Source organism: Podarcis raffonei, chromosome Z (genome assembly GCF_027172205.1).
Source record: "Podarcis raffonei isolate rPodRaf1 chromosome Z, rPodRaf1.pri, whole genome shotgun sequence".
Classification (NCBI taxonomy): domain Eukaryota; kingdom Metazoa; phylum Chordata; class Lepidosauria; order Squamata; family Lacertidae; genus Podarcis; species Podarcis raffonei.
In genome coordinates, this window is record NC_070621.1 from 39,441,688 (window position 1) to 39,455,592 (window position 13,905).

At 40.0% G+C, this 13,905-nt stretch overlaps 1 protein-coding gene across 6 annotated transcripts in view; it reads left to right on the forward strand.

Moving 5' to 3' along the window:
• THOC2 (THO complex subunit 2) overlaps positions 1-13,419 on the forward strand; it is a 57,814-nt gene extending 44,395 nt beyond the window's left edge. The window contains exons 29-39 of one of the 6 annotated variants that reach the window (XM_053373234.1): positions 628-812; positions 1,509-1,614; positions 2,328-2,785; positions 3,050-3,108; positions 4,613-4,648; positions 7,856-7,993; positions 8,248-8,317; positions 8,404-8,558; positions 8,901-8,977; positions 9,066-9,113; positions 12,597-13,419. In XM_053373234.1, the coding sequence (XP_053229209.1) occupies positions 628-812; positions 1,509-1,614; positions 2,328-2,785; positions 3,050-3,108; positions 4,613-4,648; positions 7,856-7,993; positions 8,248-8,317; positions 8,404-8,558; positions 8,901-8,977; positions 9,066-9,093 (1,312 nt within the window). In that variant the 3' untranslated portion in view covers positions 9,094-9,113; positions 12,597-13,419. Of the gene's footprint in view, positions 1-627; positions 813-1,508; positions 1,615-2,327; positions 2,786-3,049; positions 3,972-4,506; positions 4,649-7,855; positions 7,994-8,247; positions 8,318-8,403; positions 8,559-8,900; positions 8,978-9,065; positions 9,114-12,596 lie in introns of those variants that run through there. The other 5 variants (XM_053373235.1, XR_008328413.1, XR_008328414.1 and 2 more) reach the window with 5 other exon arrangements.
• Positions 13,420-13,905: the final 486 nt, after the last annotated feature.

The following is a 13,905-nucleotide window of genomic DNA, read 5'->3' on the forward strand; positions in this document are numbered from 1 at the left end:
GGTTGACTTTGCCTTACCTTGAAAGATTGTGTATCTGTTGGTTTCAGAGTAACTTTGGGTTTTTATTGTAGATGGCTTATTTGTCAGGAACCTTCTTGGGCACACTAAACTCAAAAGTTCTGTCCTTAAAACGTTTGCATAAACTTAGATAGTACATCTAGGGTTTAACAAAGTTGGCAGATAAGAGTAAGTTGATTAAAAGTATAATATGAAGATAGGGTAGAAAGTGTTATTCTGTACATATTCAACTTTCAGACTTTTTTGATTAAATCCTCATGTATTTTGCATTTTGTACCCCATTCTTATACATGCTAACCTCCTTTCTATGTTCCAGAAAAAACTTTTAATGCATTCCATTCATAGTGTCAGTGATTGGTTATTCTTTTCAGAACAAGGGAAAAATATTTTGGTGGCAGAGGTTTTGAGGATCACAATAAGGATTAAGGTGTTACAGTTGATTTGAAGAAAGTTATGCGATTCTACAAAATCAAATGTTTGTATTTAACTTGGCTTAGTTAAACAACCTACAGTTAAATCATTTGCTTTATCTTTTCAAGCGGCTATCCACCTCTTGTGTTTGTTTTTGTGTGTGTGTTGTGCATATTTAACACTTTATGCGACTTACAGCTATTCTGGACAGTTGAAAAGTAGAAAACATTGCATGATCCCTGAAAATGATTTCCACCACAAGGATCCACCCACCAAGAATGCAGTACCTACAACAGTGCAAAATGGGCCCGGAGGAGCTGGGCTTACTTCTTCACTCACAGTAAATGCAGCTAAACTGGAAGAAAGCACAGCTGAGGAGACTGGTATGTCAGTTACCATAAAAGTAGCAGTATAGGTGGTGGGAATTCACACTGATGTTTTCTTACTTTAAAAACAAGAACAGATAAGGGCCAGTTCACACATGCATACCTGTATCATCAGCTAAACTGCTGATGATCTGGAAGAGTGAGAAATTACTCTGTTGAAACACTTTATGACTGAGGTAAAGTGAGTTAATACTCTTTCATAGATAGAATTCTGGTCCTTTATGGACATACATGTGTGAACCTGCCCCACTAATTGTTTAGCTCAGTATTATCAGGAAGGGAAAGATGCATGTGTGCTATACATTAAATAATGCTGAATTGATTTTTTTTTTAAAAAATCGCCTTTGTGGTGAAAAAGTTAAGCACCAACTTTCCCAAGAGCGAGCACTGTTGAGCTCATTGAGATTTAACTTTTGACATTTATAGGATTGTACTATCAATGTTCATAATAGTTCTTTATGCATATAACTACTGTATGAATAAGAATTGCTGAGGTTAATCTGAGTGGTATTATTATTATCCGCAGTGTAACTTTTTTGTTACTGACAAATACTTATTGATGCGTACTGTTTCTCTGTAAATCAAATACGATTTACTTGGGTGTTAAGCACAGTATAATTTGTTTTGAAGACTTTATACTTCAGTGGGTCTATTGGTTTATTCATTGTCAGTATCTTTTTTTCCTTTCAGCAGATAAATTATTAAAGGAGAAATCTCAGGGTGCTGTTAAAGTGATTAATAAAGCTGCCAGTGCAACACCAAAGCTGACCACGAGCAATGGAAGCAATGCTTCCAACAGGTGAGTAACTGCCGCCATTTTCTATTTAGAATTCAATTTATATTGGGAAAAGATCCATACAGTCAAACCTTGCTTGTCAAATGTAATCCGTTCCGGAAACCCGTTTGGCTTCCAAAATGTCCAACAACCGAGGCGCGGCTTCTGATTGACTGCAAGAGCTTCCTGCACTCAAGCAGAAAGCCACGTTGGATGTTCACCTTCCGAACTGGAGCATTTACTTCTGGATTTTTGGTGTTTGGGAGCCAGAACATTCCAAAACGAAGCCATTTCGGAACTGCTTGACTGTATCTTCAAAGGACGACAGAATTCTGGGGTTAAAATGTTTCCCTTTTGCTTGGGATGAAATGGAGACTTCCCATTGGTGCACATGACCATGAGGCCATGTAGGGATGGGGTAATGCAACTTTATGGGCCTCAAATGTAGGGATGTGACAGAATTCAATTATGCTGATCCCTGGCACAGTCAAGAGCACCAGTCCCTTTGGGATTAGCAAGGAAAAGAGGTACCCCACTTAACTAACTGAATCAACCACTGCTCCAGAAAAAAAATTCAATGCCACTCACCACTTAAATTTAAAAAGTGAGAGTATCTCTTGTTAACATGTTTAGGAAAAGCAGAACTTAAAAGGGTTTTTTCACTCTATAGAGAGGGATGTTTTAAATTAGAACATCTCATTTTGTATTAGTACTGATTTCCTTTTTATTTCATATAGCAAAGTTATAAAAGAAAAAGAAGAGAAAGAGAAATGCGGGAAGGAAAAAGATAAGGAGAAAAAAGAGAAAACTCCAGCTGCCACTCCTGAGGCCAAAACACCTGGGAAGGATGGGAAAGATAAACCAAAGGAAGAAAGAGTGAACAAAGAAGACAAAGCAAGAGATAGCAAGGAAAAGACACCTAAGTCTGATAAAGAGAAGGAAAAGAACAAGAGAGAAGAGAAGTCGTCAAAGGATGAAAAATCCAAGATCATTGTGACCAATGCAGAGTCAAAGTCAGCTGCAGAAAAGGAGAAAGAGAAGGAGCCGTCCAGAGAGAGAGAAGTAACCAAGGATGTGAAATCCAAGGAAAACATTAGAGGAGGAGGAGGAGGAGGAGGAGGAGGAGAGAAGGCTCCAGTAGCTGGGTCCTTGAAGTCACCTGTTCCCCGATCAGAAGCATCAGAGTGTGAAAGGGGTAAGTTCACCTCCTTTCTTGTGGTCTCCTGTTTCCTTAACTGTAACACATAACAGGGTAGAAGGTTTTGATTTTGATTTTTTTAATGGAAGCTGCGTGCCAGTTAACAGATTAAGCCATTACTTGTTTTTCGTGGGAAAGCTCCATAAAATTGATAAACCATCTTGAATATCTGAGGCTTGTGAATTTCCAAGCACTGATGACCTGACTCACGTTGATTTTAACGATTTAATAAATTAGTTCATTCCTCTCTCTCTTTTCTAGAACAAAAACGTCGCAAAGTTGATACCCATTCTTCTCCATCACATTCCTCAACAGTAAAGGTTAGTATAGCCTGAGGAAGGCAGCGCCCATTTTAGGCTCGGTGTTTGGAATGCCAGTGTTCGACTTCCTTCAAGTTTTGTGCCAACTGGAGCCATTGGAGGTTTTATATTGCATTACGAAATGCATTATTTTTCTTGGTTTGGTGGACTCTTTTTTTCATATTAAAATTTTTAAAAAATATTTTTTTAAAAAAATTAGAAAAAGAAATTAAAAGCTTCAAGGACCTAGCACAAATGTTGTAAATAGAATTTGGAAGTGTCAAGAATTTTTTTTTTAAAACCAAAAAGTGCCTCACTGTTTTTAAACAGTCAGATATATTTTTGGAGTGCAGTGGTAGCTACAAGCAAACGAGTGTCTTGCAGCACGCAGAGAGAGGAGCCTATTTTTCCTGCACTAATGTTGAAGAATCTGTAGCACTGAAGAGTTCCTGGAGGATTGTGGGATATGCGATACCTCTGAATTCACCAGGCTTCTTGATGAGCTTCATACCACAGTGTGCCTTCCAAGGAGGAGCCTTGAAAAGGAGCCCCGTTTTAAAGTCTCCTTGGTGATCAGTTCTCCTGTAGTTGTGTATATTCAGTGAGCAGGCAGCTTCTGTTGCACCTTTCCTGCGAGGTTTTTTATATTCCAGTGGGTTCCCACCCTGTTGAGCTCTGCGTTACGCTTAAGCCAGATGCGGCAGCCAAAACCTTCCACCCAGCAAAGAGAAAACCCCCAGCAGTCGAGTGCAGCACAAAACCATGGCTGTAGCCTTCTTGAAGACTCAGGGTAGCAATTCCTTGCTCCATGTTTATAATTTTATTTCTAAACCAACTAAGCTCATGGAATCTTTGAATTTGCAGTACGTTGAAGCTTTAAAACTGTAAGTTACCGATGCGTCATCAGAGAAACTGGGATGGATTATGTGGGTGTGTCGCCATCTTGCCAACATTTAAAAAAAGCTTTCTCTTAAGACGTTGGCATGAGGTGTAGAGCAGCTGGATGGAGTAGTACAATTTCATTAAAGTTTTTGAGTAATAATAAGATAGTTGGGATGTTGATCCTCGGGATGTTTACTTGGGAGCAAGTCCCATTGGTAACAGTGGAATTTGGTCCCAGGCAAACGTGTGGCAAAGATTGCAGTTTTCATTTATAATAGTATTGTTTTCTATGCATCTATTTAAATAGCTGCATTTATAGCTATTTAGGGGAGTGCTATTCACATGTTTAATGTTAAGTCAGGAAGGTAGAGAATTTCTCTCCCCACCTCAACCCAGTTGTATAGCTATTACTTATAAATATAGCACTTCAATAAAAAAAGATTAAGATATAATGCGGGTTTGGGTGTTTTAAAAAAACTAATTGGCAAACACAATATTTTGAAGCTAGGTTGTTCTTATTAATACATTTATTCCCAGAAGGAGTAGCTGTTTTTTGTTTCAAGGGTCTGGCCCTGCTTCCCCAAGTTCCTGAGTTTCTGAGAAATGTGCGACCTTACGTGTCATCTCCATTCATTTTCTACAGGACAACCTCAGCGAACTCAAGGACTCTTCAGCAAAGGTTTGAATCTTTCAATCACTCACAGAAAATAAATAAAAAATAATGGTTTTTGCAGGTTCAGCTGTGACAATCCATGTTATCATGGAGTACATTATAAAAATATGACACCAGGTGGTGCTGTAGCGCTGCAATTCAAAGTCAATGGTAAATTGCATTGGGATCTCTCTCTCTTTCTCTAGATATAGACAGTGCTTTTTTCTGGGAGGGGGTATGCAGGGGTACACATACCCCTAAACATTTTGTGAATCTAAGTTTGGCCCCATTGTGGAGCAGTATTTCAATATGAGTAGGAATATGAGAGTATCCCTAAACTTTTTTTTTTTAAAGAAAAAAAGCACTGGATATATAGATATATAGGAGTTTTTTATAGCATTTTAAAATATCTGTGTAGATCCTGCCTGCATTAGCACCGTAAGATGCATTGCAAGCCATGTATGAATTGTGCAAACCTGGCTACCGCAACCCCCTGGTTTTCGGACTGTGTTCTAGGAAGCCCCACAAAGCTTTTGGGGGCTTCTTCCATATTGTTTAGTTCAAGGTCACACTTTCAGTTAAAGCAGGGCATCCCTGGGGCACTTCAGGCCCCCACATGGTCAGTCCTCCTAGAACATGCGCTAGAATCCTCTACAACTATTCTGTGGTAGACATTCTTCAATAGTCTGATCAATATCGAAAGTATTCCCTGAAGGCAAAAAAGTTTGATAACCACTGTGGCATATGAGCAACGGGGGGGGGGGGGGCTTGTCTTTTACCAAGGTGCTTGGAATGATTCAGCACTTTTGATGTGATTATTCCCTCCTGTCACTTCATTAAATCCCCCTGATTGCACTTAAGCTTTTATAATGTCTTTGTGCCATATTTTTCTAAAGAGTTTTTGCTTGTTAGGAAAGCAGCATCTAGCATTTCTGTCCCAAATTGTTGCAGTTACATGCGTTTCCCCCTATGCTTTTCCTCAGCTGCCAGCTATGCTGAATGAAATGGGTTTTTTTTTTAATTATTCTATTTTTCACTGGGTTTTAGTTGGAAAAAGCATTTATTCTTTGTGCAAGCGGCAGTTCCATCTACGTGCACAAGCTGAAACTTCTGTGTTGTCTTCAAGGATTGCCCTTCAAAGGGCAAGTTTACTGCAGCTAGTGGCTTCGGAAGCAATCTCCTGAATCAGAAATCTAGGATTGCTTTGGGGCTGGGTGAAAAGCAGACCTGGCCAGTGCTGTAACCTAAAAAATTAAAAATGCAGGTAGATTTGTCTGACCCAGAATCACCTAGAAGCTGTAATTCTGAATGCCGAACCCAGCAATTCCATCTCCTCCTGATAAGTGCCGAACCCAGCAATTCCATCTCCTCCTGATAGTCCCATCAACTGGTTTTTAACTGACAGATCTCATTTGGACCTCCCTCCCACATTGTACCTTCCCTCTTAATCTAAATAGTCTATCCAGTAAGCCATTCTCTCTTCCCAACACCCAACAGTAATAGTACACAACACTTCAGAAACATGTTAAAACAATTTATGGAGTTCCCTGCTGCAAGATGCGATGGCTGTTGCCTTTAAAAAGGCATTAGACAGGTTCTTGGGGGATAGCTGTATTAATTAATACCAGTTGCTAGGGAACAATAGCAGAAGTCTGTTGCTCTTGGTCCTGGTTGCAGGATTCTGAGCAGCATCTGACTGGCCTCTAGGGAAACCAGGATACATCAACCTGATCTAGCAGGGCTGCTCATAGGTTCTTGAAAGAATGGGGAGTACACTGATTTAGGTGTGGCAGTCAGTATGAGATGATAATGGATGCAACATTTATGGTTTCATTAGGAAGGGGCAAAGTTGCTTTGACAGGTGAGGGAGGAGACTTACAGTTCTGCTTATGGATATATCCGAGATTAAACTTGCAACCCTCTGCTCCCAGTATATTTTATTTGGGGTTTTTTTTTGTACTTCAGAAAAGCCAGAAATAATAGGTTCTCCTGGGGAATAATTGCATATGGTTAGAAATAGCGGGCCCAGGTAAAGATTTCTGTTCTTGAATGGCTCCCGTGGGGAATGCTATTTCAAGAAAAACCCAAAAGTTGGGGAAATGCAGAATGTGAAGACTAAACTAGGTGGATATGGAAGATCCTTGAACAAGATCACACAATTTTTCTTGTTTAAAAGCAGCCATGAAGGGTGTGTGTGTGTGCGCGCACGTGCGCGCGCGCATGTGTGTGTGAGAGAGAGAGAGAGACAGAGAGAGTGAGTGAGTGAGCAAGTGAGACTGGTGCCAGGTATGGAAAATCTGATAATTCTCTTCATGTATTTTTTGCAATTTAAATTCCCTCATTCCCTGAAGCTATTTGCCCTGCAGGGGAAAAAACCATATAGGTATGTGGGGAATATAAACTGGGAAAATGCCAGGCCAGTCAGTTTAAACAGAGAAAAACTGAGCATATTTAAATATGTGTTTAAAATATGTGATCAGATTGACCTGCCCCTGTTGTGTGGCTGCTTTTATTTTATTTTTGAAAATTTTGATATATCCTAACTACAGATCTTCTATATCGTACTAAGTTTGGAACAAGGCTTGCTCTATTTTTCTTCTAAGTACTTTGTGCAGTTATTTTCAAAATAGGGAACTAGCTACTATGCAATATTATTGTAAGTAATTTTATGAGTTCTGTGCTAACCCATCCCCGAACTTGAATGAAAAATTATATTCATGCAACATTTCCATGTGCTGTCTTCTTTCTTGCCACCGAAGCTTAGTTATTTCATATAATCACCAACAATAAAGGCAAACGATAGCATACAGTTTTATGTACCTTTTATAAATGAGCTTGATAACAAATCTTTTAGGAAGCAAGTGTAGTCTACATCATTAATGTTTCTCATTATTTAAATAGACCGGATTCACAATTAAGTTTGGAGTTCTACAATGCAAGCATGCTTGAACACCACTTTTGTCTGTTGTCCTTCTGTTACTGAAATTTCAGGATTCCAGTATGTAGTAAGTTACAATGCTGAGTAAAAAAATAAAATTGTGAAAATATTTTCTCCAGCTTTACCTTGAATTCGAGATACTCAAGGAATTTTTCAGAGTGGTACATAAGGAAAAGCAGAGAGACTGCCAGAGATGAAAAATAAATATTTCTGGATTTCTGCAAAAGAGAATTATTTTAGTGCACCGTCTTGACAGATAAGCTTTAATCCTTGGTAATGTTGCCTTAATTTAACAGCACTACATTAACCACTCAACTCCAACACTGTCCAAGAGTAAAGAGAGAGAAGTGGACAAGAAAGATTTGGACAAGTCAAGGGAAAGATCCAGAGAGAGAGAGAAGAAAGAGGAAAAGGAAAGGAAAGATCGAAAAAGGGTTTGTGACTTATACATAACAATTTTAAACTGTGGTTCTTAAAATATGACGACAGGTTTCTGCAAAGTTTTTAATGACTGCTTCTTGATTTCACTAAGACAAAACAGGAAGCAAATTACTACAATTTGTGGTGCAAGGAGGCACTTCAAAGGAAGAAGCAGCTTTTAAGAAATCGGCTCTCTTTAAGCATAATATTTAAACTATTGTTTTGGAGATCTATGTGTATTAAATTTATTAATGTTGTATCTGACTAGGATCATTCAAATAGTGATCGGGAAGTGCCTCAGGATTCAACCAAACGTCGCAAAGAGGAAAATGGAACAAGTACGTTCTCTCCTGCTTTTTCTTTCTTTGACAATGCCTAGGTGCTGATATGAGTGGCTCTATTTATGTAGCTTTTGTCTTTCCAGCTGGTTCTTCCAAACATAGTAAGAGTGAAAGTCCTTCAGATTCTCCTCACTCCAATGAGAAGGAAAAGGACAAAAGCAAATCAAAATCTTCCGGCAAAGAGAAAGGAGACTCAATAAAAGTTGAAAAGATGGAGAAAAGCTCTGGTAGCAAAAAGGCAAGTCAGACTCCTCCCCCCCCCCCATTAGTAAAATCATTGTCTTGTTCAGTGGATTTTAGGTAGCATATGAAGCTTGTCCTTCATAATAATAATAATTGCATTGAATATAGAGTTGAGATCAGTAGCTTTTTAATGAGTGTGTGTATGTGTGAATGCAAGCTTTCATTTTAATGTATGAAGTAGAGTACAACAAACAGAAATTTTGTTTAGGAAGAGTAAATACCTTGTTCTTTTTTTTCCTTTCACTAACCTGGACTTTCCCACTCCTGTGAAAGAAGAATCAAATGCGTTATGTATAAGTTATTATTTCTCCTCATGTTTTAAACTTGTTTTGTGTAGGAGTCCAGACATGATAAGGAGAAAACAGAGAAAAAAGAGAAACGGGATAGTACTGGAGGAAAAGAAGAAAAGAAACAATATCCTTTCACTGTGCCATTAGTCTTTGTGTCTGTTGGTTTCCCAAAAATTTAAAACAACCAAATTTCCCTTAATCTTTTGATTTACTCATAAGTCTTCAGACAAACACAGATAATGAACAATGTTCTGACCAAGGTGAGAATAACTTCTTGATCTTCTCTCTTCACTGGAGATGGGAAAGAATCTTCCTTGCCAAGTGGATTGATGGAAGAGGTACAGAGTGATCTGTTCCCTCCTTTGCCAGTCTGCTACATTTCTGGGCTTCTTGTGGAGGAAGATACTTTCCTTTCTCTGCAGCTAGCACAAAAATAAGGTGGACTGGCAGAGGAGGGATGGAGCAATCGGCTCCTCCTCTTCTGGCCTGCTTACCCACCTGCATGAAATTCCTGACTGCTTATAGCTTCTAGGCGAGTTGTTAAATACAGTGGTACCTCGGATTAAGAACTTAATTCATTCTGGAGGTCTGTTCTTAACCTGAAACTGTTCTTAATCTGAAGTACCACTTTAGCTAATGGGGCCTCCCGCTGCTGCCGCACGATTTCTGTTCTCATCCTGAAGCAAAGTTCTTAACCTGAGGTGATATTTCTGGGTTAGTGGAGTCTGTAACCTGAAGCATCTGTAACCCGAGGTACCACTGTATGGGGTTGTGGATCTGTGGCAGACGTAGTTGCTGATAGCCAAGTTAATGCCAACTGAAAAACTCAGCAGTCCTAAATCCAGCTCTTTTAACATCATATTGATGTTAAAAAAGGTAAACCTTCTCTCTCTCTCTCTCTCTTCCTTCATAGAGAATGACTGCAAAAAAGCATACGAATATAATGTCAAACCACATTATATGTGTAAAAAAATAGTGCCGAATCCCAAATAGTAGTCTCAGAGGTTGCTCTATAGCCAAGACTAAAATCATACAGTAACCCATGGATGCGTTCTGTCACTTGTTTTAAAGGAAAGCTTTCTATACCATCAAAAACTGCTGTGCAGACTGAAGTTTTTGTCACTCTAGCTTTAGGTTCATTAACATAAGTCATTTTTCAAAAAGAACTCTCAAGTTGTTCAGTTAATAAAAAAATTCTACCAAGGTAGCCAGGTTAACCTGTAATCCCTTCAGCTGCCTTGGTCGCGCTAGTCTATGATCTCCGGCGGGCTAGGCACAAAGGTGAAAGCTGTTTCCTAGTTCTGCTGGATCTCTCAGCGACCTTTGAGACAATCGACCATAACATCCTTCTGGACTGTCTAGAGGGGCTGGGAGCCGGGGGCACTGCTATACAGTGGTTCCACTCCTTCCTCCTTGGCCGTGTCCAGAAAGTAGTGTTGGGGGATGAGTCTGGGCTCTCACTTGCGGGGTGCCTCAGGATTCCGTCCTCTCCCCCCTGCTTTTTAATATCCACATGAAGCCGCTGGGAGAGATCATCAGGAGGTTTGGACTGGGTGTTCATCAATATGCGGATGATACCCAGCTCTACCTCTTTCAAATCAAAACCAGTGAAAGTGGTGAAGGTCTTGTGTGCGTGCCTGGAGGTGGTTGGAGGATGGATGGTGGCTAACGGATTGAGGTTGAATCCTGACAAGACAGAAGTACTGTTTTGGGGGGACAGGAGGCAGGTGGATGTGGGGGACTCCCTGGTCCTGAATGGGGTAACTGTGCCCCTGAAGGACCAGGTGCGCAGCCTGGGAGTCATTTTGGACTCACAGTTGTCCATGGAGGCGCAGGTCAATTCTGCGTCCAGGGCAGCTGTCTACCAGCTCCACCTGGTAAGCAGGCTGAGACCCTACCTACCCGCGAACTAGAGTGGTGCATGCTCTAGTTATCTCCCGCTTGGACTACTGCAACGCGCTCTACGTGGGGCTACCTTTGAAGGTGACCCGGAAACTGCAATTAATCCAGAATGCGGCAGCTAGACTGATGACTGGGAGTGGCCGCCTGGGCCACATAATACCGATCCTGAGTGATCTGCATTGGCACCCAGTACATTTCTGAGCACAATGCAAAGTGTTGGTACTGACCTTTAAAGCCCTAAACAGCCTTGGTCCTGTATACCTGAAGGAGCGTCTCCATCCCCATCGTTCTGCCCGGACGCTGAGATCCAATGCCAAGGGCCTTCTGGCAGTTCCCTCATTGCGAGAAGTGAGGTTACAGGGAACCAGGCGGAGGGCCTTCTTGGTAGTGGCACTTGCCCTGTGGAACACCCTCCCATCAGATGTCAAGGAAATAAGCAGCTATCCTATTTTTAAAAGACATCTGAAGGCAGCCCTGTTTAGGGAAGTTTTTAATATGTAATGCTGTATTGTTTTTAACACTTGATTGGGAGCCGCCCAGAGTGGCTGGGGAAACTCAGCCAGATGGGCGGGGTATAAATAATTAAATTATTATTATTATTATTATTATTATTATTATTATTAAAATGACCATACTGTGGCAGGGCCAGCCCAATATATTTTGTCACCTGAGGTGAACCACAAAATGGTAACCCCCCCAAAAGCAACCTTATCTGATGGTTGAAGTGTGAATCAAAGGCTGTTGTTTGGAAGAAAGGGGCTACTAAGAAACATGCTGGACAGGTGACCCCAGAGGGGTCTTGCTAGGGGTGGGAGGACACCAGCAGTGCCTCCTGTTTTGCCAAGAGGATGCTGAGGAGGTAACAGATCTGATTTTCAGGAGCACTCCACATCTGTAGCTGCCACTCTGGCTGCTGCAGCAGCAGAGATCTGCCTCTGTGGATCCTGCTGCCTGAGGTTATTGTCTCACCTTACCCCATATATGGGATGGCCTTGTATTGCCACATACGTATTTGTGGTGATAGGACTTATTTAAAGAAATGTCATTGAGATAAATGCTGAGATTACTGCATATCATGAATTCCATTTCAGTCAAAAGATAGAATTAGGTATGCTAATACTTGAAATAGTAATGTTAAAAGTTTGTCCATTTCTGATTAAAAGTCAACATGTTCAGATGTCAAGCTTTAACACGCTGCTTCAGCTATCAGTGGCTGCCCAGGTATTCTGTAAGTGTCAAAACAATGCTTGCTTTGGGCATTCACGAGGTGAAGGGAGCTATCTCACTTTTTTTATTCTTGATCCATTTATCTAATTTAGGAATTCCGGGGGGGGGGGGGCACTGGCAATCTTACCACTTGTCACATTTCACTTCTAACATAAAAGTCGCACTCTTACTATATATAAAATAAGGTTTTTGTTACAGATGGCGTTGCTCTCAGATTAAATTAAATTCCATTTGTATCAAGTAATCCCCCCCCCCTAAGTTACCACAGACTCCTTTTTCTACTTTTGCTCTTGGGCTGATACTAGGGCTGTAACTGCACAATGGGGACACGTGGTGCTTAGTTTTGTGCAGTGTTTCATCTCTTCAAAGAGGGTTTAGTAAGAATTCTCTCCTGTTCATCTATGGGAAGTAGAGCATCATGTCATGAGCCATGCTAATCCATTTTGGGCTTCATGCCACTGTAAAAACTGGGCATCTTTTTCATGCGCTTTGTTTATCTGAGTGAGAGCAACTTCACGCCATTCTGCTTGTTTGCAATCTTAGTTCTGTTAGTTTCAGCTCCTGATCCTTTATGAAATAAATTTAATTGTCCTGATGTTCTCTCTCTTTTTTAGGCAGGTTTGAAAATGAGAAGATTCTGAGGTGTGACCATATATGTATTTTCCGGAATATACATTGCACAGAAGATTGCGAATGAAGAGGACCCATCTGCATCTCCTTAAATTATTCAGTTCTCTGCTTTATTTCCCTCCCATTGCTGAAGATTTGATTGTTGAGTTGTACATTACTGTATTTTTGTTGGTTAGCTTCTTAAACATTTATTTTCAGTACCTGGCTGAAAGTGTTACATGTTCCATATTTTAGCACAATGTGCTGCAAATTGTTGCCATCGTGCAAATGAGGTTTATACGTGTACAGAGTTTCACATTAGGTTACCCAAATACTGCCTGATTTCAGTAATCCTTTTCAGATGGAATTGAAACATTTGCTGTGTTTGAAAACCCAACAAATAAACAGTTGTTGAACCTTTGGAATTTACCTCATTTAAAATCCAGTTTTTATTTATTGTTTCTAATATCAATAACTAAAACCAAGTGGGAGCATTGTTTTTGTGCGGTGCTTAAGAATTATTTGTATATTATGTGCACAGCATTTCACCAGTTGAAAAAGAAAAAAAAAGGAACCCTCACTTATTGTTCCCCGCTACACCTTATATGTTTGTCATAATGTTTCTAGAAATTGGGAAATACTTCATTCCAAACAGAAATTTAAGAATTAGGTTTTCATATTACAGCTACAGGAGCTTTGTATCGCTGGACTTTAGTCAGGAAAAAAAAAACGTTTCACAATGACATTTCTAAGAAAAGTAAAACAATTTTTTTATCTGAAATTCTACCAGTGTAACCTTTTTTTCTAAATAAACAATAGTTTTCTCAATGGGTCGTAAATCATTGTGTGTGTTGCTTATTCAGGTGGTTCTGTACTGTAATTCTAACTGTCGTATGCTTTTGTCCTCTTCAGTCCACTTTGACACCTAATATATTTTTATTTTGTTTTGTTTTATTTCATAATTTTATTTCATAAGCTTTAGGGAATATTGCAGCCCAAGCAGTGGTTCAGCTAGGACTACACCTAAAGCAATGAAAAACAGGGCCACAAAAAACGCTGTGCAAATGTTTGCTTGCTTTTTAAGGGTTTTGGGAAATATATCAAATTTGCCACAAGCTCACCATCGCCATCTAGTGTCACATTTGTATAATGCACTTAAAACATCACATTTGCAGCTGTATAGCTGAGTCCCTTGCTGGGGTTCTGTTATGCTCATGGTTTACATAAATTCTGCCTCTCCTTTTGATAAAAGAAACCAGCTTTTTACCTGATGTGTCATCCATCCCCTGTTTAAACCAAACAGTTTTGTCTTTA